Source organism: Melanerpes formicivorus, unplaced genomic scaffold (genome assembly GCF_026170545.1).
Source record: "Melanerpes formicivorus ecotype bairdi unplaced genomic scaffold, bMelFor1.0.p_v2 SCAF_193, whole genome shotgun sequence".
Lineage (NCBI taxonomy): Eukaryota > Metazoa > Chordata > Aves > Piciformes > Picidae > Melanerpes > Melanerpes formicivorus.
In genome coordinates, this window is record NW_027142545.1 from 360,444 (window position 1) to 387,775 (window position 27,332).

The following is a 27,332-nucleotide window of genomic DNA, read 5'->3' on the forward strand; positions in this document are numbered from 1 at the left end:
ATGCCCTGGGAAGGCCCTTGGCTAAGCAGTCCCTGTCTTTCCTTGCCTCAGCTGGACACTGGGCTGCAGGTGCAGCTGGAGGACATCCTGCTCAAGGAGCACATCCTGGAGCAGCAGGCAGCTGTGGCCTGCAGCGCCCCAAAGGAAGCTGCCTTGAGGCTGCCTGCTCGCCGCAGGCTTCTCGAGTGAGTAAGGACATCCCTGGCCATCTGCAGGTGCTCTGGGGGTGACAGCCAGCAGTGCAGCCCTGCTGCTGAGAGCTGCTGGGCTCTGCAGAGCCTGGAGCAGCTGTGGCCAGCAGAAAGGCTTTGCTCCTGAGAGCTGTGCCGTGCTGCCTGGGAGCAGCTGAGTGTCCTCGCTTCCCTGAGCTGTGGAGCTGCTCTCAGCTCCCCACAGATGCTGGGCTCTGTGCCTAGAGCTGAGGGGACCCAGTGCAGACCATGAGGCCCCTCCAGCCAGCCCAGACACCATCCCTGCTGGGCAGCCCTGAAAGAGGCAGCTCAGAGCTGGCTTCCTGGTGCCACCAGACCACATCTGACCCGAAGAGCAGGTTGGCAAAGTCTCCCTCAGGGGCCTTGGCTGCTGGGGGGACTGCAGGGCTCCCCTAGGTCGCTTGGTCCTTCCCTCTGCTCCTTGATGCTGAGCAGTGGGAGCAGCAGGCTCCAGCTCAGGCAGAAGGTGCTGTGCAGAACAGATCCTGGCTGTGTTTTCCCAGTGGGATGGCTCTGGACAGGACCTTCCTGTGGCTCTCACAGGGGTTGCTGGCTGCGGCCCCTGGGGCTCTGGGGACAGAGCTGGGTGCAGAGTGGTGAAGATTTCCTGGGGGGGGAGGGGGAGGGAGAACTCTGCTGACAAGGTCCTGAAGCAGTTTCAGGGGTGGGCTGTGGGCCAGGCTCAGCAGCTGCACTGAGAGCAGTGGAGGTGCAGTGGACTTGTGTGCAGTGGCCCAGGAGCTGTGGGCAGTGCCCACTGGCAGCCAGCTGTGCTTGAAGGTGCCCCTGGGAGCTGCTAGAAGCTGGGCCCTGCCTTCCCTGGCACCGGCCAGAGTCTTGGCACCAGCTGCTCAGGTGTTGGGCTCCAGGGGCTTGAGCTGAGTTGTTGCCCTGGAGTTGCACCTCCCATGCCATGGCAACGTGGCCAGGCTGTGGGGTCAGGAGTGCCCTCCCTCCTCCTTGCAGAGCTGAGCTGCCTGAGTACATCCTGGACTTTGGCTGCGTGGGGCTGGGTGGCATCCACAGGCGCAGCGTGAAGGTCACCAGCCTGGGGCACTTCCCTGTGTCCTTCCAAGTGCCTGGGCAGCTCCTGTGTGGCACAGGTAGGCAGTGCTGGGGACCCTTCCTGTGGCCTTGCAAGAGCTGCCTGTGGCAGCTCAGCCTGAGCCACTGCCACGGAGAGCTCTTGGGGAGCTTTGTCCTGCTGGGGACCTGCTGCTTTGGAGCCTGAGTTCTGCTGGCCAGCAGTGCCCAGGGGCCTGGCCTGCCTGTGGCTGCCCTAACTCTGCCCTGCAGGGGCTGGGTGGGCTGCTCACCTTGCTCCCCTCTCAGCACCTTCTGCTCTTGGCTGCCAGCAGCAGCAGCTGAGCTTCTCTGGGTGCTCTCTGGCCTTGTGTTGCAAGGAGCTGGAGCCTGGGTGCTGCTGAGCTGCTTGGTGTGAAGTTCCTGAGGTCGTGGCACTTGTGCTCAGCCCTGGCTGAGGAGACAGCCTGGCAGGGGCTGTGCTGTATCCAGACAGGCCTCTGAAGCGGCCCTTGAGGCAAGGCTGCAGCAGCACCAAGCACTGCCCTGCTGTCTCTGCAGGGTGCCCAGAGGCCTCCCTCAGTTGTTTCTAGGCAGCAGCAGGGCATGGGCAAATCTTAGCTGGGAATTCTCCTTTGAAGAGGTCTGAGTGTCCTTCCCTGGCCTTGCTGCAGCTCCTCAGCTGAAACCTTTTCCTTTCCCCCCTTGGGGCCTGGGCTCTGGCTGTGCCAAGCTTTGGGCCTGCAGCGGTGCCGGGGGAGAAGGCGCAGCAGCAGCTGCTCTGGAGAGGCAGAGTCCTTGCCAGGGCTGCCAGCCAGGACACTCAGGTGGCCCTAGGCTGCTGGTGCCCCAGCTGCTGTCCCCTGTGCCTCAGCTGCTTCCTGTCCATCTCTTGAAGGCTTCAGCGTGGAGCTGGAGCGCGTGGAGCAGCTGCCCTGCTCCCAGAGCAGGAGCTTCACCGTGTGCCTGGAGCCCCAGAGTGCCAGGCTGCCGCTGGGCCAGGCGGCCCTGCTGCTGCCCATCCAGGTGCCCTGTGCCTCCTCCCCTCCCTCTGCCCTCACCCCCTGCGGGGGCAGGCTGGGGCCAGCAGCAGAGGCCAGCTGGAGCTCACCTGGCTGCTCTGTGCCTCACCAGGTGACAGGAGGCCCCACGGTTCGTCTGCTCCTGCGTGCCAGGGGGGTTGTGCCCTCCCTCTGCCTCTCCAGGGCCAGGCTGGAGTTCTCCCCTCTCCAGTGTGGGCAGTGCCAGGAGGAGACCACTCGGCTCTACAACCAGCTGCCAGTGCCCTGTCAGTGGTTCCTCAGCAGGGAGGAGCCTGCTCAGAAGGTAAAGCACAGACACTCTGCCACTTGCATCTTCTGGGCTGCCTTTCCTGCTTCTCTCTTGCCTCCTCTGCTCCTCTGGCTGCTTCAGCACTTGGGCTCCAGCTGGGCTGAGGAGGCTTTGGAGGGTGCCCTGGGCCTGTTGAGCAGCTGCTGCTTCCCTTCTCTGCCACCTTCAGCCCTTGCTCCTCTCGTCAGGAGCAGCCTCCCCTGCTGCCTGTCCTGCCTCTGCCTTTGGCCACCAGTTCTAGGCCAGGGCTGGCCCCATCTGATTGGGATGGGTGCTCTGAGGCCAGGAGTGCCAGCACTGCAGGAAGCCAGCTGTGTCCTGCCAGAGCAAGGAGACCTCAGCCCCTGGTTTCTGTGCTCAGGTGGACAAGCCTTTGGCAGCCAGCAGGCGTGGGAAGCTGCTGCAGGAGCCCAAGGCCAAGGCCGGCGTCTTTGAGGTGCTTCCCTCAGCTGGAGTCCTGGCCCCTGGGCAGTGGTGCAACCTGCGAGTCAGGTTTTGCCCCGTGGAAGAGGTGAGCTGGGCTGGTGTCCCCCCCAGGAGGTCTGGCAGGGCAGTGTGGGCAGGAGAGCCCAGGCTGGGAGCAGGAGCTGAGCCCTGCCCCCACGGGCAGCTTGCTGCAAGCTCAGCTTCCCCTGCTGCAGCCTCTGCAGAGGGGGCTTGGGGAGCCAAGCCCTGAGCAGAGGACTCCCCTCCTGTCTGGCCAGGGAGAGCTCCTCTGCCCCTCTTGTTCAGCTGCTCCTTGCCCGCCACAGCGGTGCCAGGGCTGTGTCTGGGCACCACAAGCCTGCAGACCTTTCTGCTGAGCACTGCACTGCCCCAGGAGTGGTGCCAGGGATGGGGCATCTCCCACCTCTGGGCACTCCTGCTGCCCACAAGAGGCAGATTGCCAGCAGCCTGCAGAGGGCAAAGGTTACAGCTCCGTGCTCCAGCACTGCCCCTGCCCTTGCTCCACAGAGCCAGCAGCCTTTTGTGGAGCTGCTGGGAGAGGGAGTGCTGAAAGACCTCCTCTGATGGGGCAGGCTCCAAGGAGCTCTGCTCCAGGGCAGCTGAGGAGAGCTGGAGGTGCACAGAGAGCAGGGAGAGGTTCAGCTGCTGGCAGCAGGACTCCTGAGCCAGCAGCCTGCTCTGCTCTCCTGGCAGGGCCAGTCCTTTGGGGAGTCCCTCTGCCCAGCCCAGCCTGGGCTAGCAGCAGCTCTCCCACCTGGCTCCTGGGGGATCAGAGGGCCCTGGGCTATGCTGAGCAGGCTCAGGCTGAGCAGCTCTTTGCTCCAGGTTCCCTCTCCAAAATGCAAGGCAAAGCCCTGTGCTGCTGTGGGGCATCTCCCCCGTGGGGCAACCTGGGCCAGGGGCTCAGCACTCTCAGCATGCCAAGTGTCTCCCTTCCCTGAGCCTGACTCTGCCTTTTCCAGTTTCCAAGCAGCCCTCCTTGTCCTGCTTTCTGTTCTCCATTCAGCTCAGAGGTGCTACTGCCAGCCCTGGCCTCGGGGCACAGGGTGGGTTTGAGGCCCTGGCACTTCATGGAGGAGCTTTCTGCCCTTCTCTCTTTTCAGAAGCTCTACAGGAGCACTCTGAAGATCCACATCTGCCACAGCAGCCAGCACCTCCAGCTGCTGGTCTCAGGCAGTGGGCTGGAGCCACGGCTGGAGTTCCAGCCTGAAGTGCTGGAGCTGGGGCCAGTGCTGCCATCCAGCCCTGGGGCACAGGGCACAGTGGTGGTGAAGAACCCTTGCAGCTTCCCCATCGAGTTCTACTCCTTGGAGTATGACCTGCAGTACCTTGCTGAGGAGCAGGTAAAGAGAGGAGCTCTGCTCCCCACATCCACCTTGTGCAGCTTCAGGGCACTGCAGTGTTCCCAGCCTTGTGCCAGGGAGATGGAGACAGGAGGCAGGGCACAGCCTGGGGGGGGTGGTGGTTCAGAGTTAGCCTCTTCTGCTGGCAGGCTGTGGAGGGGCTTGGCTGGTCCTGCAGTTGTGAGGAAGGCAAGAGGGGGAAGCTGGCCGGGGCCGGGGGGGTGGCTGTGGCTGGGGCCGGGCTGGGGCCGGGCTGGGTGGCTGTGGCCGTGGCTGTGGCCGGGGCCGGGGGCGGGCTGGGGGGGGCTGGGGCTGGGGCTGTGGGCGGGGCTGTGGGCGGGGCTGGGGCCGGGGCTGTGGGCGGGCTGGGGGGGGCTGGGGCTGGGGCTGTGGGCGGGGCTGTGGGCGGGGCTGGGGCTGTGGGCGGGGCTGGGGCCGGGGCTGTGGGCGGGGCTGTGGGCGGGGCTGTGGCTGTGGCCGGGGGCGGGCTGGGGGTGGCTGGGGCTGGGGCTGTGGGCGGGGCTGTGGGCGGGGCTGTGGCTGTGGGCGGGGCCGGGCCGGGCTGGAGCTCCAGCAGTGCCTCCCAGGGGTGGTTTCTCCTCCCCATGCACAGATCCTGAGGGCGCTGGAAGGCTTCGACTGCCGCAGCACCTTGCTGCTGCCTCCTCGTGCCCCGGGGGAGCAGCTGCCTCCAGAGCTGCTGCAGCTGTCTCGGGGCCAGAAAAGGCTGCAGGATCAGCAGGCCAAGGCCAAGCCTGAGCAGCCCACAGCCCAGGACGAGGGTGAGGCTTTGCTCTCGGCTGTCCTGAGTGGGGGCTCAGCAGGGAGCCCAGCCCCCAGCTCTCCAGGGCCTCATTCTCTGGGGCTCCAGCAGTCCTCATGCCCCAGCTGGGTGGAGTAAGGCCCTGGTGAAACTGTGGCTTGGGACAGCCAGGAGTGCAACCAAAGCCAGCTCCTATCTGCCCTGCCTGGGGAAGCAATGAGGATGGCTCCTGGCAGGGGGGAGCAGGGCCAAGTGAAAGGCCTGGGCAATTTGCCTCAGCTTTGCCAAATGAGCCTCAGCTTTGCCCCAGCAGCTGCTGGGATCAGGGTGATGGTGAAGCTGTGCTAGGCAGGGCAGCACCGCTGCTGTCCTCTCTGGCACTGCAAGCTGAGGAGGCTCTGGGTGACCTCCTGAGGGCTCTTCTGGGGAACTCAGAGCCCAGCCACATCTGCTGCAGTGCCATTCCTCAAGCACCCAGCTCCTGGATGAGCCCCAGATGGAGCCTCTGCCTTGGGACTGTCTCAGATGCTCCTTTCTGGCTTTGCCCTTCTTGCTCAGCAAGCTTGGCACCACGCTCCCATGAGGGCCATGTGGGCAGTTCATGGCAGGAGACCGGGCTTCAGTCCTGTTGGGTGTTGCTGCATGCTCTGCTCTCCTCTTTCTGCCAGCCCATCCACTTGTGGGCACCTGGAGCAGCATCCAGGGCAGAGCCTGATCTGCACAGGCTTGAGAGGAAGGGCAGGGCGAGCCCATGGGTGTGCCATTGGCTTGAGCAGAGTCTCCTCTGCCGGGAGCCGAGGGGCTGGTGAGGATGAGGAGGATGACAGGAGGGCAGGAGGCTGACTCTTGTACCTGTGTGTGCACAGCAGAGCATCAGCAAAGCACCACTGGCACCAGGGAGGCCTCGGAAGAGCCGCAGGCCAGCCCAGTCCATAGGGTCCTGGCCCTGGGCAGCGCTGCGTCTGCCGAAGGAGCTGCAGCCCCACAGGGCAGGGGCATCGTGGTCATCGTCCATGGGGCACCCCTGGCAGGTAGCTGAGCTGCAGCCTGGGCTGTGAGGAGGGGGGAAGCAGGGGAGATGTGTCCTGGCGGCCCATGGCGCTGGCTTGAGCGGCTGAGGTGCCGGGAGGTGAGGCACGGCTCTGCCGGGCTGGCCCCAGGCCCTCAGCAGCTGCTGCCAGGGCTGTGGCTCCTCCTGTGCCCAGGCAGCTGGGCTCTCGTTCCCCCCAGGAGGGTGAGCCTGTCCCCGTGGCCGCATGGCACCACGGTGGCTGCCGTGCTCCACGTTGCCTTGCGGAGCGCTCCCCAGCCCCGAGCTGTGCCCAGCTGCTGCCCGAGGCAAGGGCAAGCAGCCCAGGGCAGGGCAGGGTCCGAGCGGTGCTGGCACAGGGCTGGAAGCGGCAGCCTGGGCGCAGGCTTGAGGTGGGCTGCAGCCCTCAGCTGCGTGGGGGCCTGGCAGAGCCTGTCCCCGGCAAGCCCTGCGGCCGCAGGGGTCCCCAAGCAGCCTCCCTCTCTCTGCAGGCAAGACGTCGGCAGCGGCCGCCCTGGCCAAGCACTACGGCGCCGCCTGCCTGTCCCTGGACGCTGTGGTGAGCGAGGCCGTGGCGGCCGGGAGCAGCGCGGCAGGGCGGCGAGCCCGGGAGCTGTGCAGCGCCGGCAGCCAGCAGAGCCCGCAGCAGCCACAGGATGGCCGTAAGGAGCCAGGCTGGGCCCGGAGCGGCGCTGCGGGAGCCCCCGGGGCTGCGCCTCTGCCGGCTCCAGAGCAGTGGCACGGCCCCGGGGGGCTTGGGGAGCAGGGCTGCGGCGCGGAGCAGGGCAGAGCCCTTCCGAGAGCCTCTCTGGGCACTCAGGCTGCAGCCCGAGGGCTCGGGCAGGGGCACTCTGCCTCCTCTGCACAGCTTCCTTTGCTGGGGCTGGGGCAGCCCCCAGCATCTTCCTCGGAGCTGTTCTCTTGCCTGCTAGCTCCAGCCTGGCCCTTGTGGCCACCAGCTGGGCTCTGCTTGGGCTGCTTTTGCAGTGCTCAGCCGGGAAGCTGCCTGGCCTGCAAGCTGCTGGCAGGAAGAAGGCTCTGGCTCCCTGCTGGGGTTGTCTCCCGTGGAGCTCTTAGCTCCATGGAGATGGGCAGCAGAGGTTGGGCAGTGCATCCAGAGCTCTGTGCCTTGCAAATGCACTGTCCCTGCCAGGGTGCCCACTGCTCTGGAAGGTGCCTGGCTGCTCCCCACAGCAGCCCCCTGAGTCCTCTGTGCCCTCTGCAGGCTCCCCGGGGTGGCGACGCTACTCCAAGGCCAGGCTCAGCCGCAGCCTGAGCCAGCCCAGCTCTGGGGACAGAGGCAGCCAGCACTCCCTCAGCTCACCAGGCCAGGCCAGAGCTGGGGCAGGCCAGAGGAAGATGTCTGTGGTGAGACAGCTTGCAGCAGAGTCCTCAGGCTCCCAGGTGAGGCCTGGCCTGCGCTGGCTGATGCCAGGGCCCTTTCCCTTCCCTTTGGGAGCTGTGTTGCCTGGGGCAGGGCTGAAGGAGGATCAAATGCAGCTGCTGAGCCAGCACTGCCAGCTCAGCACTGCACCCTGTCCCGCAGCACCCCATCTCTGTGGCTTTGCAGTGCCTCAGGGGTGGGGACTGCAGCACTGCCCTGGGCAGCTGAAGGTCAGGCTGGCCCAGCAGGACCCTTCCTGGCCCCACGCTGCCTGGGCCTGAGCTCCTGCTTGTCCTTCCTGTGCTGTGGGCTGCTGCCAGCGCTGGGGGCTGCTGCTCAAGGGCTGTGCTCTGCAGGCTTGTCCCCTGCAGCCTCTGGCCCACGCTTGCCTTGGAGTTTCTTGCTAGTGAGAGCTCCAAGGCCAGCAGCTGGGATTGCTCAGGGGGTTCCCAGGGGGCTTTCTGCTCTGGGGATGTTCAGTGTGCTGCTGTTCAACCCCCAGGGCTCCTCTGGCTCTCCTCTGGTCTCGGCGCCTCCGGCACAGCTGCGGCTCAGCCCCAGGGGCAGCGGCGTGGCAGAGCTGGGCCTGGGGAGCTGTGTGCTGCCCCAGGAGCTGCTGGTGGCCATCCTCTCCGAGAGGCTGCAGGTGCGTGGCCAGGGGGGGAAGGAGAGCTTCCTGCTGGAGAGGGCCAGGCAGCGCAGGAGGGCTGGGAGAGGAGGAGGAGTCCTGCTGTTGGAGGGCTCCTGGGCTCAGTACATTTGGGGATGACACCCAGCTGGGGGCAGGAGTTGATCTGCTGGAGGGCAGAGAGGCTCTGCAGAGGGACCTCGACAGGCTGGACAGCTGGGCAGAGTCCAAGGGCAGGAGATTGAACACATCCAAGTGCCAGGTGCTGCACAGTGGCCACAGCAACCCCAGGCAGTGCTACAGGCTGGGGTCAGAGTGGCTGAGAGCAGCCAGGCAGAGAGCGACCTGGGGGTGCTGGTTGATGGCAGGCTGAACATGAGCCTGCAGTGTGCCCAGGAGGCCAAGAGGGCCAAGGGCATCCTGGCCTGCATCAGGCAGAGTGTGACCAGCAGGAGCAGGGAGGTCATTCTGCCCCTGTACACTGCACTGCTGAGGCTACACCTTGAGTCCTGTGTCCAGTTCTGGGCCCCTCAGGTTAGGAAGGAGGTTGAGTTGCTGGAAGGTGTCCAGAGAAGGGCAAGAAAGCTGGGGAGGGGTCTGGAGCACAGCCCTGTGAGGAGAGGCTGAGGGAGCTGGGGTTGCTTAGCCTGGAGAAGAGGAGGCTCAGGGGAGACCTTCTTGCTCTCTGCAACTCCCTGAAGGGAGGTTGTAGCCAGGTGGGGGTTGGTCTCTTCTCCCAGGCACCCAGCAGCAGAACAAGAGGACACAGTCTCAGGCTGTGCCAGGGGAGGTTCAGGCTGGAGGTTCTACACAGAGAGAGTGATTGCCCATTGGAATGGGCTGCCCAGGGAGGTGGTGGAGTCCCCATCCCTGGAGCTGTTCAGGAGGAGACTTGATAGGGTGCTGGGTGCCATGGGTTGGTTGATTAGGTGGTGTTGGGTGAGGGGCTGGACGTGATGACCTTGAAGGTCTCTTCCAGCCTGGTCTGTTCTATTCTGCTCTCTTCTCCTTGGGGGAAGCTGCAGATGCCAGCAGCTGGCAGGGCCCTGGGGACAGCTCAGAGCTGGGGACAGCTGCTTGCTGCCCTCTGCCAAGGGGCTTCACCGAGTGGCCCAGAGCTGCAGGCAGGGCACAGCTGATTTTGTCTTGGCCTTTCTCCACAGCTGAGGGACTGCTGCCAGGGAGTGGTGTTTGATGGCCTGCAGAGCCTCTGTGCAGGCAGCACGCTCTCTGCTCTCCTCTGCCTGCTCCAGGCTGTGGGAAACCGACCCCACATCTACTTTGTCAACCTGCTGCAGGACTATGGCTCTTGGCAAGCCAGGCAGGCAGCTGCAGAGGAGCGGGCAGGTGAGGCTCCTCATCTCCCTGCCTCCCAAGGCTTCTCCCCTCAGCCCTCAGCCCTGCCCAGGTGGAGCTGGCTCACAGCACAGCTGGGGAGAGGTGTTTGTAGGAAGCCTTCAGCCTCCTTCCTGCTGCCAGCACAGCAGGGCTGAGGCTGGGAGACTTCTCTCAGGCTGCAGCACTGAAGCTGGGGCCCAAGTGCAGGCTGCTGGGGCTCAGTGTCTGAGCAGCAGCCAGATGTGCCCCACGCTGGGGCCTGAGCCCAGCAAGGCAGAGGAGCTGCCAGCCTGGCGCTAGCTTGGGGCTCTGGAGCTGGGAGCAGGGCTGGGAGCTCCCTGCTAGCTGCCGGCAGGGGGCTGGGCTGGGGCTCCTCTCGGCTCCCCCAGCACAGCTCTGCTGATGCTCTCTCCTCTGACCCCTGCTGCAGGCCGGGAGCAGGAAGCTGCAGCCAGGAGGGAGGAAGCCCTGCTCTGGGAGCTGGGGGAGGAGGAGTTTGCTGCCCTCCCGCAGCAGCAGCAAGCTCAGCTGGAGAGCAGGATCCGGCAGCTCCAGCGGCAGAGGAAGCAGAGGTCTGTAAGCCTTCTGTGGGGAGCTGCCCAGCACAGGCTCCCGGAGAGGTGTCCCTGCTCTGGGGAGCTGGGCTGAGCTCGGGGGGGGTCCGGAGGAGAGCCCCAAAGTGGCGATGCCGAGCGGCACAGGGGTGGTGCCTTCCCCCTGCCTGGCTGCCGGCAGAGGAGAGAGCTTCCTGCTGGGGGCTGAGAACATCTCCTGCTCCTGCTGGTGCCGAGGCCTCGGGCTCAGAGCCTGCTGCAGGCAGCTGGGCTCTGTGCTTGCCTTGCCCTCGCCCTTCGGAGGCTCTCTGAGTTCGTGGCCTCGGTTCCATCCCCTTCAGCCCTCCCTCCCCCAAGCAGGGGGGATGTGCTGTGGGGCTGTGTGAGGCACAGCTGTGTGAGGCCAGAGAGCAGAGGTTTGCCTGGGTCACAGCTGGGCTCCAGCAGGACTCCTGTTTTGCAGGAGGGGAGCTCCTGCAGCCCCTGGGTGCTGTGACTGTGCTCTGGAAGGAGCAGGCTGTGCCCAGGGAGAAGGGCTGAGGAAGCCCAGGGCTGTGAGGGTGACTCTCAAGAGCTCTTTTCCCTTTGCCTCGCTGCAGGCTGCAGCTGGCTAGAGAGCAGCAGGAGCAGCAGCAGCGCTGCAAGGAGGCAGAGGAGCTGGAGCAGCAGGGCAAAGGCAGAGGGAAGAGAAGCCTGGTCAGGCAGGTGGGTGGCTGTGTGAGCAAGAGCCCTGGGCACCTTGCTGCTGAGCTGCAGCACTGCTGAGAGCCCAGCAGCCCCAGGCCCTGCTGGGCAGCCTGCTCCTGCTTGGGGCTGTGCTGGGAGACAGCAGCTGCTGCCTGCTGCTGCTGCTTCCCTGGGGGCTTTGCCACGGCCCTGTGGCTGAGCTGCTCTTCTGGGATCAGGCTGCCTCTGAGTCCTGGCTCCACACAACTCCAGGCATGCCCTGGGAAGGCCTGGATGGCTTTGCTCCAGCGTTTCTCCCTGCCCTGCCTGTGCCCTGCAGCCCTGAGCCAGGTCCCCTCTGGGAAGTGAGGTCTGCTCCGGCCTGTCTGGCAGGAGAGAGCAGCAGGGCCAGCAGCAGGGCCCAGGTGTCTCTTGCCAAGGAGTCAGGGGTGCTGAGCAGCCCAGAAAGGAGCCCCAGGGCCTGCCCAGGAGGAAGGAGGCCTCTGGAGTTCCCTGCTGGGCTTGGAGCAGCTCCTCAGTTGCTGCCTCCTCGTGGGTCTGGCGCCGAGGCCTTGGGTTTCAGTGGAGCTCCAGTGGGTGCCAGCTGCCTTCTGGCCTGGGATTTGTAGAGCACCTAGCACAGGTCTGGGGTGAGGCTTGGGCTGCTCTTGCCAAGATCTTCAGTGTCCTGCAGCTTGGAAATGCTGATGGCTTTCTCCTGCTCCTCCTGCCCAGAGCACAAAGACATCGAGCGGCAGCAGCAAGGAGGCCCCCGGCAGGCAGCAGAGCATCCCCAAGAGGAGGACCGAGAAGGGCTCTGCCCAGGAGTGCTCAGCCTCTGCTGCACCTGGCAGGGAAGAAGAAGAGCAGCAGAGCAAGCTGGGCCTGGCAGACAGCTGCTCAGGGGAGCAGAGCGAGCAGAGCTTGGCCCTGCGGTTCCAGAGCTACGAGGCGTCACGGCAGCATGTGGCTCATCTCTTGTCCTGCTGGGACAGGGTGCAGGGTGTCCCTGCAGAGCCGGGGGTGCTGCAGCCAGCAGGCCAGCAGCAGCCTTCCCCCCGCCTCAGGAGGCAGAAGTCTAGAAAGGAGCTCCAGAAGAGGCTGGGGGAGCGCAAGCTGGCCCAGCTGGAAGGGGAAGGTGCAGCAGGGGCAGGCGGCGGCCAGGCAGTCGGGGTGCCCTGCCTAGACATCGAGGTGCTGAGCTGTGCAGATGTGCTGAGCACCATCCTGGAGAGCAGGAGGCTGCCAAGGCCGGAGCAGGTAGAGCCCCGCGAGGCTCAGCGCCGGAGCCTGCCCCGGGGGGGCCCTGGGGCCTTGTGTCCCAGCGGGTGCCAAGGGCACAGAGCCTTGCCCAGGCTGCTGCTGCTGCCCCACAGCAGCCTTGTGGCTTGGCTGGGGGCAGCCAGGGAGTGCTCTCTGTGCAGGCCTCCTGCCTGCCAGCTGCTCTCCCGGTCTGGAGAGAAAGGTGGTGCCAGGCCAGCTCCAGGGCACTGCTTCCTTCAGCTGAGCCACTCGGAGCAGAGATTCCTCTGCAGGTGCCCCCTGTGGGCCCTGGCCCTGCTCTGGAGCCTGCCCAGCAGCCTGGGCTGGGGGTGGGGCTGTGCTCCACCTCCCTCCATCAGAGCTGACCAACAGCTGAGTGTCTTTCAGGAGGGGTGAGGATGGAGGTGCCGGGAGCATGACCGAGGTTTGCTCTTCTGCCTTAGGTCCTGGAGGAGCTGGGCCTGGGTCCCTCAGGGCCCCCCCTGCCCCCCACTGCTTTCTACTCTGTGGCTCACTACCCAGCCAAGAGAGAGCTGCCTGTGGCAGAGGCCGAGCAGCACTTTGTCCTCCTGCCACAAGGTGCCCCAGGGCCAGAAGAGGAGGCTGCTTCTGTGCGCACAGTGAAGGTGCCAGGGCTGGATGGGGGCAGGGGGGGGTGGCAAAGGCTCAGAGTGGAAGGGCAGTGAAGAGGTGCCAGGGCCCCAGGCCTGCAGCCATCCCTTCTGGCTGTCCAGAAGAGACAGAGCTCTGCTCTCTGCCCTGAGCACAGGGCAAGTCTGGGAGGGAGAGAGCCTCCCCTGAGGGGGTGCTGCCCCTGTGCTCTGCTGAGCCCCCCCTGCAGGGCTGGCTCTCAGGGCACATTTCCCTTTGCTCTCTCCCTTTGGGGTGAAGTTCTCAGAGGAGCAGGGAGCCCCAGGCAGAGGCCACTGGAGGGGGGCAAAAGCCTCCAGCAGCCAGGAAGCTGTGAGGAGGAAGCGGAGCTCTGGGGATGGCAGGAGAGCTCTGCGCAGGTCAGCCACGGTAGCCTCCATCCATCCCTCTGAGGAGGGCCGAAGGCCCACGGGCACTGTGCCAGCCCCAGAGAGCTGTGCCAGGTGAGCCGTGGGGGAGGAGGGATCCCTCTGCTTCAGGGCCAGCTTGCCAAGGAGGCTGCTGAGCCCAGCTCCCCCCCAGCAAGTGCCCAGCTCCTCCTGCTCTCCTTTGCTCCTCAGCAGTGCCTGAAGGTTCCTCTTTCCCTGCCAGGAGCAGCAGCTACCGCTGGGTAGTGCCTGCCCAGGGCCAGGTGGTGCTGCAGGTCCACTTCAGCTCGGCGCTGCTGGGCAGCTTTGAGCAGAGGCTGCACTTTGAGCTGCTGGGCACCAAGCGCCCCTACCAGCTGCACTGCAGGGGCAGCTGCCTGTACCCCACCATCAGCCAGGAGCCACGGTAAGGCTGGCCCCTGGGGCCATCCCGCTCTGCTGCCCCTGAGCTCAGAGCTGAGGCTCTGCCCCTCAGCCCCTCAGCCCCCCAGCAGCTCTTGCTGTGCTTGGAGCTGGGCAGCGCTGCTGCTGCCTCGGCCAGCGCTCAGAGTGGGGGCTCTGGGAGCAGGTGTTGTGCTCAGAGCATCTCACAGCTCCTCACTCCCTGTGCCCAGGGAGGTGTTTCCTCGCTGCAGGCAGAGCAAGGCAGCTGAGGCCATCCTCTCCAAGGAGTATGTGCTGGGCACCAGGGTGTTCCACTTCGGGCCGCTGCTGTGTGGCAAGGCCAGGGAGCGGTAGGTGCTGCCCAGCCCAGCCGTGCTGCTTGCATGCAGGGGGGGTTGAGAAGGGATCTGCAGCACCTTGTGCTCTCAGGAACCTGCTCCCAGGGGCACGATTCAGGGCAGGCCCAGGCAGAGAGCTGGGGCTTTGGTGGCTTTGGAGGAGCACAGCTCTGGCAGCTTGAGCACCTAGCAGGCACAGGAGGCTTGGAGGAGCTGGGGAGGGATGGAGCTGCTCTTCCTGCCTGGGGGCTGCCTTGGTGGCCAGAGCCACGTGCTGCCTGCAGCCTGAAGGCAGCTGGGGGTCACTTGTCAGCCCCCATCTCAGCTTCAGCAGCTTTGTGGTGGTATTTCAAGTGCTGGGAGCTCTGGGGGCAGCCTGAAGGGAAGGCTTTCTCTGCTGATGCTTTGTAAAGCCTCCATGGCTCTGCAGTGTCAGCAAGCCAGGATGGTTGGAGCTGTCAGCAGGGGACACAGACACCTGCAGAGCAGGAGAAATAGGCTTTCCACTTCCCTGATCCTCACTGCTGGATCCAGTCTGGCCTCAGAGTCTTGTCCCTGGAGCTGCTGCCATCTTCCTGCTCTTCACTTCCCTCTTTCCCTGCTTTCAGGGTTGGGAATGAAGTTTTGTCTGCAGGGGGGCTCTGGAGAGCTGGTGGCATTTGGACCCCCCAGGGAAGTGCAGTTCCAAGTGTTTAAAAGCCAGGAGAGGATTTGGCCAGGCTGAGGAATTGCCCTTTTTGCCCTTTTCTCTCCACACTCTGTCCCAGCCCCGAGCCAAGAGGCATTTGTTAACGCTGGGACTCCTCTTGGGAATCCCCCCCTCAGCCTCAGGCTCAGCCAGGAGCTGGGCCAAGGCAGTCTCCTGGCTGCTGTGGAAGAGAGGAGCTGAGCTCTTTCAAACCTCCTGTCCCAGCCTTTCTGGGAAGCCTGCAGGGAAGGCAAGCCAGCAGAGGAGGGGAGGAATCCAGGTGCCTGCTGTGCTGCTCTTTGTGCAGGCACCTTTGGGGTCCTGGTGTGCAGAAGGCCTCTGGAGGTGGCCTGTGCACAGCTCTGGGATGGAGGCAGCAAGTGTGGGCTGGGCACTGAGGGAAGCTGGGAATGAAGGCAGGCAGCATGCAAAGTGCCCCTGGAGGTGAGGCTTTCTCTGAGGCTGCTTGTTGGAGCTGCCCTGCAGCCTTTGCCCCTTCTGTGGCCAGGTCCAAGGCTGTGCTGCAGGCTGGCAACCGCGAGCAGCTCTCCATCCGCAACGTCAGCCCCTGGGAGGCAGAGGTGCACTTCTCCTGGGAGCGGGGGTGGCAGCAGGGGCACCTTCCTCTTGGAGCCTGCCAGCATGAAGCTGCAGCCTCATGAGAAGCAGGTAGGGGCCAGGCAGGTGGGAGCAGCAGCAGCAGCAGCAGCAGAGCCCAGGAGCCGTTGCTCCTGCTCACTGGAGGCTCTTCTGTGTTTCTCTTTGCGGGGCTGGGGCCAGGAGCTGAGCGTCTGGGCCTACCCCACTGCAGTTGGCCTGGTGGAGGACAGCCTCATCTGCCGCATCAAGGACAACCCAGAGCCAGTGGTCTTCCAGCTGTGCTGCCAGGGGGTGCAGGTGAAGCTGGAGGTCAGCCCCAGGCAGCTGCATTTCGCCAGGGTGCTTCTGCACAGGTCAGTCAGGCCAGGGGCACTGTGCCGGGGGTGGCTCTGCTGCAACTTGCCTTCCCCTCCCCTTGCCGTGTGGCTGCTGAGATGGGAGCCTGGCCAGCAGCCCTCTGGCTGCCAGCACTTGCCAGCCTCTTGCTCAGCCTTCCTTGCTGCCTTGGAGGTGCCAGGGCAGCCCCCAGCGCTGCTGCCCCGCTGCATTTGCATCTCCCCTGCTGGTGCAGAGGGAGCGGAGGAGCTGCTCTGGCTCTGCCTGCCGTGGCATCCCCTTCTGCCGGCCGGCTCTGCCCCAGGGCCTGGCCTCTGGGGCTTGTGGCAAAGAGCCGAGCCCGAAGGCTGGTTTCAGCGCCGCGGGGAGGGCTGCTGCCGGCGGCAGGGCTGCCGCTGTGCCCCCCAGCAGCTGGCACGGAGCCTTGGTGTCTCTGCAGGGAGCAGAGCAGGATGCTGCTGCTGCGGAACAGCTGCCCCCTGCCGGTGGCCTGGAGGCTCAGCGGGCTGGAGAGCCTCGGCCAGAGCTTCTGGGTGTCGCAGAGCCAGGGCACGGTCGGGCCCCGCTCGGAGCTGGCCGTGCAGCTGTGCTTCAGGGCCAGCAAGCCTCTGAGCGTGGAGAAGAAGATCCGCTTGGAGGTGAGGGCGCAGGGCCCTGCCTGGCAGCGCTGGGCAGAGTGCTCTGGGCCCTGCAGCCTGTGCCTGAAGGCCCAAGGAGGAGCCCTCAGCAGATGCCTTTGTCCCCACCTTGCCTGGGCCCTTAGCAGCAAGAGCCCCTGGCTGGAGGATGCTGCTTGGCAAGCTCTCAGTGCTGAGCAAGGGCTGAAGGGTGGGGGGCAAGAGGCTGGGGCCAGGCTTTGGCAGCAGTGCCCAGCAACAGGCCGAGGGGCAATGGGCAGAAAGCAGAAGCCAGGAGGTTCCAGCATCTGTCTGGTGAGGCTGCTGGAGCCCTGCAGCTGGCTGCCCAGAGAGCTTGTGGAGTCTCCTGCTCAGGCTCTTAAGGCAGAGCAAAGAAATCTCTGCCTGGGTTTTGCTGCCTGTGGTTGAGAGGCTGCCTTGCAGGGAGGCTGCTGTGTGCTGAGAGAGAGAGTTGGGTGTCATTGCCACCTGCTCTGGGACACCTTGTGGGTGCCTCCCAGGGGCTTTACACACAGCTGCTGGAGACAAGAGCTCCTCAGGTGGTGCCTGCCAGAAACACTGAGGAGAAGGACTCCAGCAGGGTTTGTTTCTTGGTGCCTCAGGTTTCAGATGCAGAAAATGTCCAGGGTGTGGTGCAGGTGGAGAACATCCAGGTCCTGGCCGAGGCCTACGAAGTTGCTCTGAACATCACCCTGCCTGAAGGTCAGTGGCTGGCCCCAGAGCAGAGGAGTTCAGATGGATTGCATGGCCTTGGCAAGGGGGGAGGGGAGGGGAGGGGAGGGGATGGGAGTGGGGATGGGAGGGGATGGGAGTGGGGATGGGAGGGGAGGGGAGTGGGGATGGGAGGGGATGGGAGTGGGGATGGGAGGGGAGGGGAGTGGGGATGGGAGGGGAGGGGAGTGGGGATGGGAGGGGATGGGAGTGGGGAGGGGAGGGGATGGGAGGGGAGAGGGGAGGGGTTGGGAGTGGGGAGGGGAGGGGAGGGGATGGGAGTGGGGAGGGGAGGGGATGGGAGGGGACAGCAGTGCAGTCTGGCACGGATCCATGACACAGGCCTCTTGCCAGCTGTGTGGAGTAAAGCCCTGTCAGGCCACACAGAGCTTTGCCTCTCTCATCTCTGGCCCTTGAAGTGTGCCCCTTCCTGTTGGTTTGATGTGGGGGCTTTGGAGCAGCAGGGGTGTGCAGAAGCAGCTGGCAGCTGCTGAGGGCTCAGCACAGCACATCAAGTGGTTGGATCTGTGCTTGGAAGCAGGGAGGTGGAGGCTGAGCTCCTTGGCTGCCAAGGCCTGCAGCTCCTCTCTCAAGAAGAAGAGAAAGGGCAGCAAAGGAGCCAGGGCAAAGTTGCAAGGCTGGCAAGTTGCTGAGCAGGGCTTGGTCCCAGCTGAGATCTCCAAATGTTTGTCTCCTCCCCATTCCCTCCCTCGCTCTGGGGGTGTCCTGCAGGTGCAGAGGGCTGCCTGGACTTTGGAGTCCTGAACGTCCTGGGGAGTGCCAAGCAAGTGCTGACCCTGAGGAACCAAGGGCAGTGCAAGCTTGCATACAGGTTGGTCCAGCTGCCTGCTCTGGGAGTGCCTGGGGCCACCACCTGCCCAGGCCTGCAGTCTGCTCCTCTGCATGGCTGGAGGCTGTTGCCCTGCTGGGGGTGGGCACTGGCACTGTCCTGAGCTCCAGGCTCCAGCCACAGCCCAGTTGCTCACAGCTCAGCAGGCAGCAGAAGGAGACACCCAGCCCCTGGGCTCTGTGGTGCAGGAAGAAGAGTGTGGCCAGCAGGTCAGGGGACATTCTCCTCTGCCTTTCCTCTGCCCTAGGGAGAGCACATCTGGAGTCCTGGCTCCAGGTCTGGGCTCCCCAGTTCAGGAGAGACTGGGAACTGCTGGGGAGAGTCCAGCAGAGACTAGAGAGATGCTGAGGGGCCTGGAGCAGCTCTGGGAGGAGCAAAGGCTGAGAGCCCTGGGGCTGAGAGCCTGGAGAAGAGCAGCCCCAGAGGGGAGCTGAGCAATGCTCAGCAAGAGACAAAGGAGCTGTGGGGGGCAAGAGGCTGGGGCCAGGCTCTGCTCAGTGGTGCCCAGGGACAGGAGAAGGGGCAGTGGGCACAAAGTGGAGCCCAGGAGGTTGCATGTGAAGAGGAGGAGAAAGTTGTTTGGTGTGAGGGTGCTGGAGGCCTGGAGCAGGCTGCCCAGAGAGGTTGTGGAGTCTCCTGGTGTGGAGAGCTGCCAACCCCCCCTGGGCACTGTGCTGCTGGGCAAGCTGCTGTGGGTGCCCTGCTGGAGCAGGGGCTTGGACTGATGATGCCCAGAGGTCCCTTCCAACCCCTCCATGCTGGGTTCCAGGGTTCTGTGCCCCTGAAGTCGAGGCCAGTCCCTGCTGAGCTCTGTTGCCCTCCTTCCAGGGCCAAGTCCTTTCTCTTCAGGAGACTCTTTAGAGCAGGATGAAAAGCCTGGGGGGGGAGGGCAGCTGGCAGCACTCAGCACTGCCTGGCTCTGCCAGGAGCTGGGGCTGGCCTCTTGCCTTTTGTTGCTTGTCACTGGTGCCATGCCCAGTGCTGGCTGTGCTGCTGGCCCCTGGGCTGCTCACTGCAGAGATCTTCTCCTCCCTTCCTCCTTCCTTCCCTGCCCAGGTTCAGGCTGCGTCCCGCAGGCCCCAGCACCCAGGACCTGGCCTCCCACTTCACTGTGCAGCCCCAGCAGGGCCTGCTGCCTCTCTCTGAGCGCCCTGTCGCTGTCCAGCTGCTCTTCCACCCTCAGAGGGAGCTCAGCATTGAGGACAAAGCCGTGCTGCTGTGCCAGGTGAGCTGCCTGGGGCGGGCAGGGTGAGCACAGCCGGGCTGAGGGGGGCAGGAGGACATGGCTCTGCTGGAAGGAGAGCTTCAGCTGGGGACTCTTCTCTCCTCTGTGCACAGCAAAGGCTTTCAGACAGCAGCTGTGCTCCTTCCTGCCTGCCAGGGCCTGGAGGGGCCAGGAAGAAAGCTGGGGCCAGACTTTTGCCCAGGGCTGATGCTTTGGAAGTAGAAGAGGGAGATTGAGGCTGGAGAGGAGGAGCAGGAGGAAATGTTTGACACTGAGGGGGGAGAGAGCCTGGCCCAGGCTGGGCAGAGAGGGGGGAGCTGCCCCATCCCTGGGAGCGTTGCAGGGCAGGCTGTCTGGGGCTCTGGAGCACCTGCTGTGGTGCTGCTCAGCTGAGCAGCTGCCGAGGGCCTGCAGGGAGGTTGAGCAATGACTCTTCCAAGGCCTTCCAGGCTGGGCAGAGAGGCTGGAAATGCAGCTCTGGAGGAGGCCTCCCAAGCAGGGCAGGAGTTGCTGGGCGGCTGGGCTGTGCTGCCAGGACAGAGGCCGCTCTCTGCTTGCAGGTGCTGGAGCCCAGCCTGCGTGCAGGAGGGGAGCCCATGGCCAGCATCCCAGTGAGGCTCTCAGCCAGAGCTGTGCTCAGCCAGTACAGCATCAGCCCTGCGGCGCTGCTCGACTGCGGGGCCATGGCCAGCGGCACCAGGAGAGCCTGCAGCTTCCTGCTGCACAACACAGGCCTCCTGCCCTTCCAGTTCCTCATCTGCAGAGCAGAGCAGGGGGCAGCTGAGCCCACAGAGCAAGGGTGAGAGAAGGCCTGCAGCAGCCTTCCTGCTGGAGGGGGCCCCACAGCAGGGCTGGGCTGTGGCAGGCAGGACACACAACCAGGCTGCGCTGTGCCTCCTGGCCTCGGCTTTGGCTTCCTGGCTCCCAGGCCATTGAGGGGCTGGAGTGTGGCCAGAGCAGGGCAAGAGGGCTGCTGAGGGGCCTGGAGCACGTGGGCTGTGAGGAGCAGCTGAGGGAGCTGGGGGAGGGCTTCAGCCTGGAGAAGAGGAGGCTCAGGGGAGCCCTTCTGGCTCTCTCCAACTCCCTGCAGGGAGCTGCTTGGAGCCAGGTGGGGCTTGGTCATTTCTCCCAAGCGACAGGAGAAGAGGAAAAGGCCTCAGGTTGTGCCAGGGGAGGGTTAGGGTGGCCATGAGGAAGAACTTCTTCCCCTGGAAGGTTGTCAAGGCCTGGCCCAGGCTGCCCAGGCCAGTGGTGGAGTCCCTGTCCCTGTCCCTGTCGGGCTTTCAAAGCTGCTGCTGAGGGCCATGGAACAGTGGTGCCCTGGTAGTGCTGGGCTCAGGGCTGGACTGGATGATCTGCAAGGTCCCTTCCAGCCAAGCAAGTCCATCTCCTGTGAGCCCTGGCTTATTGCCTGCCTGTGCAACTGGCTTGTGAGCAGGGTGTAGAAAGAGGCCCCAGGATCCTCCTGGGGATCCTCCTGGCCCTGGGGCTGGAGCCCATCTGTCCATCAGCTGCAGGCACAGGTGGTGCAGGGGGCATGAAGAGCAGGAGGACTTTCCTGCAGGGGGAGGAAGCTTTGGCTTTGCAGGGGGGCAGGAGGAGCTCAGCCTGAGGGATGTTCTCTGCTCTCCCCTCTGGTGCACCCCAAAGGAAGTCCTCCCAGGCCCAGCGGAGGCAGAGCTTGGAGGGAACCTCTGCTGCAGCCAGGCTGAGCTGCAGGCAGGTGAGTGGCTGCTGCTGCCCAGCACAGGCTCCTCCACACTGTGCCCAGGCTGGGGGCTTGTCCCCATGGCGTGGGACACGCTCTGCATGCTGGGCCTGCACCTCTGCTTGGCTTCTTTCTCCCCTCCTGGGTTGTGCTCTGGGCCACGGAGTCCTCCCTGCCTGCCCTGGGCCCAGCTGCAGGCTGAGGCCTGGAGTCCTCCTTGCTGGGAGGCTGAGGGGGAGGCTGTTGGCCATCAGCCTCTGCTGGCTCTCTCTCTGCAGGCTGGCCTCACCCTGGGCATGTTCACTGTGTCCCCTGCCTTTGGCTGCATCCTTGCTGGGGAGCAGCAGCTGGTGAGAGTGGATTGCGCCGCGGGGCCGCCAGGGCCGTGCCAGGAGCAGCTGCTCATCGACATCAGCCACAGGGACCCCAGGGACAACCCTCTTGGCATCCCCTACACCCTGCTGGCCGAGTCCTGCCTTCCAGGTAGGTGCTGCCCACAGCTCCCTGGGGCCAGGCTGCTGCTGCTCAGCACCCAACCTCAGTCCTGGCAGAGAGCAGCCAGCCTGAGCCCGAGCTCCCCTCTCAGCCTCCTCGCAGGTTCTTGTCAGCTCCAGCAGTGGGAGAGGCTGGGAGGGCTGCATGGAAGGAGCAGAAGAAAGCCTTTGGTGCTCAGGGTGCCTGAGCTCCCTCCTGACAGGCAGCTCCCCTAGCCAGGGCTGGCTTTGGCAGCTGCCTGGGCAGAAAGGGCTTCTCCAAGGGCGGGAGAGGCCCCCAGGGGGCCCCAGGGGCAGCTCAGCAGGAAGCTTCTCCTTGCTCAGCCCTCCCTCTGCTCTGCTCCGCTCGCAGCCTTCGTGGTCGATGACATCGAGGCCATCTTTGAGGGGCACCAGATCTGCAGCAGCAGCAACCTCTGCCCAGGCCTGCAGAGAGGGCAGGAGCAGCAGGGAGTGTTCCTCACCGACCAGAGGAAGTTCCTCTTCCCTGACGTGCTGGTGGGGCAGCGGGCCACGGCGCGCTTCAGCATCTGCAACAGGAACAGAGTCCCCTGTGATGTGCTGCTCTCCATCAAAGCCAGCCCCAGGAAGGTAGGGACAGGAGGCCTTGGGCACTCTGCAGCCTGCCTGACAGCTGCCCTCTTCCCCAGCCTCATGGCTTCCTCTTGCCCAGGCTAGGCCAGCTCAGCTGACAGCTGGGCTGCATTCAGCGTGTCCCAGGCAAGGCTTTAGCTCAAGGCCCCTGGGTGCTTGGGGGGAGAGCTGGGGCCTTGTGAGCCTCTCCTGGAAGCACAGAGAGAGGAGGAGCTTGCCCTCAACTTTGAGCCAGGGCTCCCAGCAGAGCCTTTTGGGGGGGGCTCAGCCTCTTCTCCCAGGGAGCAAGTGCTGGGACAAGAGGCCATGGCCTCAGGTTGTGCCAGGGGAGGGTTAGGTTGGACACGAGGAGCAATTTCCTCCCCTGGAGGCTTCTCAAGGCCTGGCCCAGGCTGCCCAAGGCATCTGCAGGGGGGTTTCAAAGCTGTGGAGCTGTGGTGCTGGGGGCCATGGTTTGGGCTTGCCCCCTGGCTCAGCACTGCTTGGGGTTACCCCCTGAGATGGAAGGAGCCTGTCCAAGGCAACAGGCAGGGGGCCAGGCTGCCTGGGGCTGCTCCTCCTCATCCATGCATGGCTGAGGCAGCAGCACCTGGGGAGGAACTTCCTCCTAAGCCTCCTCTCTTGGCTCCCCCAAGCTGAAGAGCCGCCCTGGCCAGGTGTTCCAGGTGGATCCTGCCCAGCTGTGTGTGCCCAGCTGCTCCCAGGCCTTTGCCACTGTCACCTTCAGCCCACAGAAGGTGCAGAGGTACCAGTGCACCTTTGAGGCCTGCCTTGATGCTCAGAGAAGGTAAGTCACCTCAGGAGAGCTTGGGAGGGAGCTTCCTGACGGCTTCTGGCTCTTGGAGTGGCCTTGGGCAGAGTGCTTAGCACCCCAGCAGGGAGGGGTTTGGAAGGGACCTCTGGGGCTCAGCCAGCCCAACCCCCCTGCCTGAGCAGGGCACCCACAGCAGCTTGCCCAGGACCCCAGGGTGCAGGGGGGGTTGGACTCTCTGCAGAGGAGACTCCCCAAGCTCTCTGGGCAGCCTGCTGCAGGGCTCCAGCAGCCTCCCACTCAAGATCCCCTCTGGGGCTGCTCTTCTCCAGGCTCAGCAGCCCCAGGGCTCTCAGCCTCTGCTGCCCACAGGGATGCTGCAGGGAAATCAGCAGCTGTGGCTCTGAGCTCCAGCAGAGCAGGGAAGGCAATGTCCTGCTGCAGCCTGCAGCAGGGACTGTGAGGGCAGTGGGACATTGACCCAGGCTGCCCAGAGAGGTGGGAGCTGCCCCCTGCTCAGCACCACTGCAGCTCAGGTTGGTTGTGGCTCTCAGCAAGCTGCTGGAGCTGCAGCTGTCCCTGCTGCCTGCAGGGGCTTGGGCTGGATGAGCTTCCAAGGTCCCTTCCAAGGCAAAGCATTGCAGGCTTCTGTGAGCCCGAGGAGCCAGCAGGGGGTGGGGGACTCGGGCAGCAGTGGAGCTGTGCAGCTCCAGCTGAGCTGGAGCTTGCCAAGGACAAAGGATTGGCTGCAGTGGCTCTGTGCCCCGAGGCAGCTGCCCTTGCTGCCTCCTTGCTGCTGTGCTGAGGAGGTGATCTGCTGGATCTCCTGGGGGGCACGAAGAGCTCTGGTGCTGAAGGAGCCATTGGCTCCCCTCTGACAGAGCTCAGCTCCTCTGCCCTGGGCCCCCTGTGTGGCCTGGGCCTGCCCTGCCCTGGCCCAGCCCTTGAGTGGCTGAGCTGGGGCCAGGTCCAGCAGCTTGCTGCCCTGAGGAGCAGCTCCTTGGAGATCAGCTCCCTGCTGGGGTCACTGAGTTGTGCCTCTGGCTTGGCCACTTCCTGCCGCTCCGCTCCTGCTGCGGGAGGAGAGGAGCCAGGGGGAGCTGTGTCCTGGGGGCCAGGAGCCCCAGGCAGGGCAAGGGCAGCAGCTGGCCCTGGCCTCCCTGCTTGCCAAGTGAGCAATGGCTCTGCTGCCCCTCTCCTGCAGCCCTGCAGCAGGCAGAGCACAGAGCCTGAGCTTCGAGGTCAGCGGCGAGGGGAAGGTGCCGGAGGTGAGGGTCCTGCGCCCGGCGCGGAGGGACAGGAGAGGGAACCCCCTGCTGCTCTTCAGGAAGCTGCCCCTGGGGGCCTGGGAGAAGCTGCCCCTGGTCCTGCAGAACTCTGGCCCTGTCCCTGCCCAGGTGAGCAGCTGCTGAGGGAACTCTGCTCGGGGAACAAGGCTGCTGCTGGGGAGGAGAGGGCCCAGCGCAGCCGGGGGGGTGGGCAGGTGCCCCACGGCTCTGCAGGTGCCCTTGGAGCCCAAAGGAAAGCCTTGGCTTGTGCTCAGAGCCCCTCTGTGGCAGGAGGACGACCTCCTGAGCCTCTGCTGTGGCAAAGCAGTGGGCAGAGGCCTGTTGCCAGCAGCTGCCTCCAGGAAGGTGCCCTCAGCCCTTCCCTTGTGTCCTCCTCTCCTTGGCCTCGGCTGCTGCTGGCCTTGCCGCTCCTGAGCCAGCCCTGGGGCTTGTGCTGCTTCCTTGCTCCCTGCCTCAGGGAACAGCCTGGGAAGGGGCCTCAGAAAGTCTGGTGGAAGCCCCTGGCTGCCTTCTGCTTGCCAGGAAGGGAGTTCCTCTGAGAGAGGCTTTGGAGGGGCAGGGCTTCCCCAGGCTCCCTTCTCCCCTTTTGGCTGGGCTGGAGGTCATCCTCCTGTCCTGCTGGCACTGGCTTGGCTCTGCTCCTGCTGTACCAGGCTCTGCTGAGCCTCACTTGTGGCTTAGTCCCCTTGTGCTCCTCACTTTGGGCCCTCCTGTCCTGCCTGCTGCTGTTTCCATCAGCTCCCAGGGGCTGTGGAGCCTTGGCTTTGGTCTGGTTTCACTCCAGCCTTGTGCTCAGAGCTGTGTTGGAAGGGGGGCAGCACCCTGGGCTCCCTGTGGTGGGACAGCAGCAGCGTGGGCTCAGGCCCTGGGCCATGCTGTGCCCACCCCAGTGTGCTCCTGCTCTTTTCCCAGGTGCTGCTGGACCTGCTGGATGAGGAGGGAGCTTTCTCCTTGAAAGCCAGGCCCAGCACCAAGTGCCTCTACCAGGCTGTGGGCATGGAGGACTCTGCTGGAGAAGGTGAAGTCCTGGAGCATGAGATGTGCTCACCCCCCCAGGGAGAATTCCTCTCCTGCTGCTGGCTTGGCCAAGCAGCAACCAGCTGCTGGCCCTGGGCTGTGTCCTGGGGCTCTCTGGGCTCTTGCAGAGGGACTCTCTGCAGGGTTGCAGCTTTCCTTCTGGCAAGCTCTGGGAAGTGTTTCTCTTCCTCTGGACATGGGGGCTTGAGTCCTGGGGGGCTGTCAGCACCTCAGTGGAGCATCTGAGCTCTCTGCTGCTGCAGGTGGGGAGTCCCCAGCCTGGCAGGAGGCAGCCCCTGAGCCCACAGCCAGCCAGCCAAAGCCCAAGGCACTCTCTGGGTCAGCTCTGCTGAAGGCAGGAGCTGGCTGGCTGCAGCTTGAGCCAGAGCTGAGTGCTGAGCTGAGGGCAAGCAGCAGGGAGATTGCTGCTGGGGTCCCAGCCTTGTGAGCCTGGGAGGAAGGTCTGGGAGCATTGGTGAGGCAGGCTGTGCCTAGAGGCAGCTGGGCTTGAAGCTGGGCTCCCTCTTGTGCAGCATGGCAATGTTTGCAGTGCCTCACCTGTCCCTGCTGTCCATCTCTGTGCAGAGAGGAAGCTCCACACTGCTTCCCTGCTCCTGCAGTGTGGGCAGGCAGCAGAACTGGAGGTGCTCTTCAGAGCCAGCCTGCCCCAACGCCTGGAAGGGAAGCTGCAGCTGGCAGTGCTGGACAACCCTGCTGGGGCCAGCACCATCAGGCTGCTGGGGGCAGGCTGCCAGGAGGACTTCAGCCTGGACAACATCCAGGGGCTGGTGGCAGACAGGGAGGAGGAGAACCCCCCTGAGAGCAGCCTGGAGGAGGACAGCCTGGAGGGTAAGAGGAGAGGCTGCCAGGCCGGAGCAGGGCACAGGAATCTCCAGGGCTGGGCTCAGGCTGTGCCGGCGCAGGGCTGGCCCAGATTTAGCAGCCAGCTGCTGTCCCCTGCTGGAGCCTGCAGAGCAGCCTTGCTTGGCAGCCCCAGGGAAGCTGGCCTGCCCAGGCAGGAGCTTGCAGGCCAGCAGGGAGGGCTCCCAGAGAGCAGCTTTGGGCTGAGGACCTCTGCAAGGAGGCCTGCCAGCCCCCGGGGTGCTGTGCAGAGCACAGCTGATCCTCTGTGTCCTCTGGGGGTGGACTGCTGCTGGCTAAGGAATTGCTCACAGCCAGAGGGCAGTGATCAGCAATGTCCAGATGGAGACTGGGGACGAGGGGTGTCCCTCAGGGCTCCATGCTGGGCCCAGAGCAGCCCTGCAGAGAAGGCCTTGGGGGTGCAGAGGGTGAAAGTCTGCCCAGGAGCTGCCCCCTGAGCTCACAGCCCAGGCCCAGCCACGTCCTGGGCTGCAGGTGCCAGAGGAAGGAAGGCTTGGAGAAGGCAGAGCCCTGAGTGTCTGTGGGGTAAGGGGGCAGCTGGGTCTGCCTGCACACTGAGACCTTTCTCTCTCCCTGCCAACAGCTGCCCCAGGGCACCACATCCAGTTTGGGGCCTGTGCCCTGGGCACCCCCTGCTCCGTGACCTTCAGCCTCACCAACCGCAGCAGGGAGCAGGCCCTGCGCTTCCAGTGGCTGCCTGAGGCCCCCTTCCACTTCTGCCCCCAGGTGAGCCTGGCTGTCTCTGCCCCCCTGCTGCCCAGCCCCTGCCTGGCTGTCTCTGCCCCCCTGCTGCCCACCCCCTGCCTGGCTGTCTCTGCCCCCCTGCTGCCCACCCCCTGCCTGGCTGTCTCTGCCCCCCTGCTGCCCACCCCCTGCCTGGCTGTCTCTGCCCCCCTGCTGCTCACCCCCTGCCTGGCTGTCTCTGCCCCCCTGCTGCCCACCCCCTGCCTGGCTGTCTCTGCCCCCCTGCTGCCCACCCCCTGCCTGGCTGTCTCTGCCCCCCTGCTGCTCCCCCCCTGCCTGGCTGTCTCTGCCCCCCTGCTGCCCACCCCCTGCCTGGCTGTCTCTGCCCCCCTGCTGCTCCCCCCCTGCCTGGCTGTCTCTGCCCCCCTGCTGCTCACCCCCTGCCTGGCTGTCTCTGCCCCCCTGCTGCCCACCCCCTGCCTGGCTGTCTCTGCCCCTCTGCTGCTCACCCCCTGCCTGGCTGTCTCTGCCCCCCTGCTGCTCACCCCCTGCCTGGCTGTCTCTGTCCCCCTGCTGCCCAGCCCCTGCCTGGCTGTCTCTGTCCCCCTGCTGCCCAGCCCCTGCCTGGCTGTCTCTGCCCCCCTGCTGCTCACCCCCTGCCTGGCTGTCTCTGCCCCCCTGCTGCTCACCCCCTGCCTGGCTGTCTCTGCCCCCCTGCTGCCCAGCCCCTGCCTGGCTGTCTCTGCCCCCCAGCTGCCCACCCCCTGCGTGGCTGTCTCTGCCCCCCAGCTGCCCACCCCCTGCCTGGCTGTCTCTGCCCCCCTGCTGCCCAGCCCCTGCCTGGCTGTCTCTGCCCCCCAGCTGCCCACCCCCTGCCTGGCTGTCTCTGCCCCCCTGCTGCTCACCCCCTGCCTGGCAGCTTCCCAGGAGCTACTGGGGAGCCACCAGGGAGCAGTGAGAGCTCCTTTCAGTGCCACCCAGGAGATGCCCTCCCTGGTTTGCTGGGGCCAGAAGAGGCTCCATGCTGTGGGAGGTGGCATCCTGTGGTGCTGTTCCTCTCTAGCAAAGCCCAGATGAATACTCAGTCAGATGCAGTTTCACACAGTCCCAGCATGCTGGGGTTGGAAGGGACCTCTGGGCA

At 65.1% G+C, this 27,332-nt stretch overlaps 1 protein-coding gene across 1 annotated transcript; it reads left to right on the top strand.

Moving 5' to 3' along the window:
* Positions 1 to 27,149, top strand: LOC137457712 (hydrocephalus-inducing protein homolog). The gene is made up of 28 exons (XM_068169556.1): positions 1 to 185; positions 1,179 to 1,315; positions 2,134 to 2,261; positions 2,370 to 2,561; positions 4,118 to 4,357; positions 4,971 to 5,139; positions 5,987 to 6,151; positions 6,642 to 6,812; positions 7,376 to 7,554; positions 8,037 to 8,180; positions 9,326 to 9,509; positions 9,931 to 10,072; positions 10,654 to 10,759; positions 15,193 to 15,365; positions 15,788 to 15,986; positions 16,589 to 16,688; positions 17,430 to 17,529; positions 18,604 to 18,772; positions 19,333 to 19,571; positions 20,423 to 20,495; positions 20,759 to 20,963; positions 21,327 to 21,565; positions 22,204 to 22,355; positions 23,524 to 23,716; positions 24,521 to 24,626; positions 25,211 to 25,474; positions 26,091 to 26,233; positions 27,111 to 27,149. Exons 1-28 carry the CDS (start codon positions 1 to 3, stop codon positions 27,147 to 27,149), a joined length of 4,536 nt encoding a protein of 1,511 aa, XP_068025657.1.
* Positions 27,150 to 27,332: the final 183 nt, after the last annotated feature.

What these genes read in the sequence shown, in the direction of transcription:
- LOC137457712 (XM_068169556.1), top strand. Translation starts at nt 1, where the DNA reads ATGCCCTGGGAAGGCCCTTGGCTAAGCAGTCCCTGTCTTTCCTTGCCT. An exon ending in GCAGCTCCTGTGTGGCACAG is followed by an intron (nt 1,316 to 2,133) that starts GTAGGCAGTGCT and finishes CATCTCTTGAAG; the next exon opens with GCTTCAGCGTGGAGCTGGAG. An exon ending in AGCTGCAGAGGAGCGGGCAG is followed by an intron (nt 9,510 to 9,930) that starts GTGAGGCTCCTC and finishes CCCCTGCTGCAG; the next exon opens with GCCGGGAGCAGGAAGCTGCA.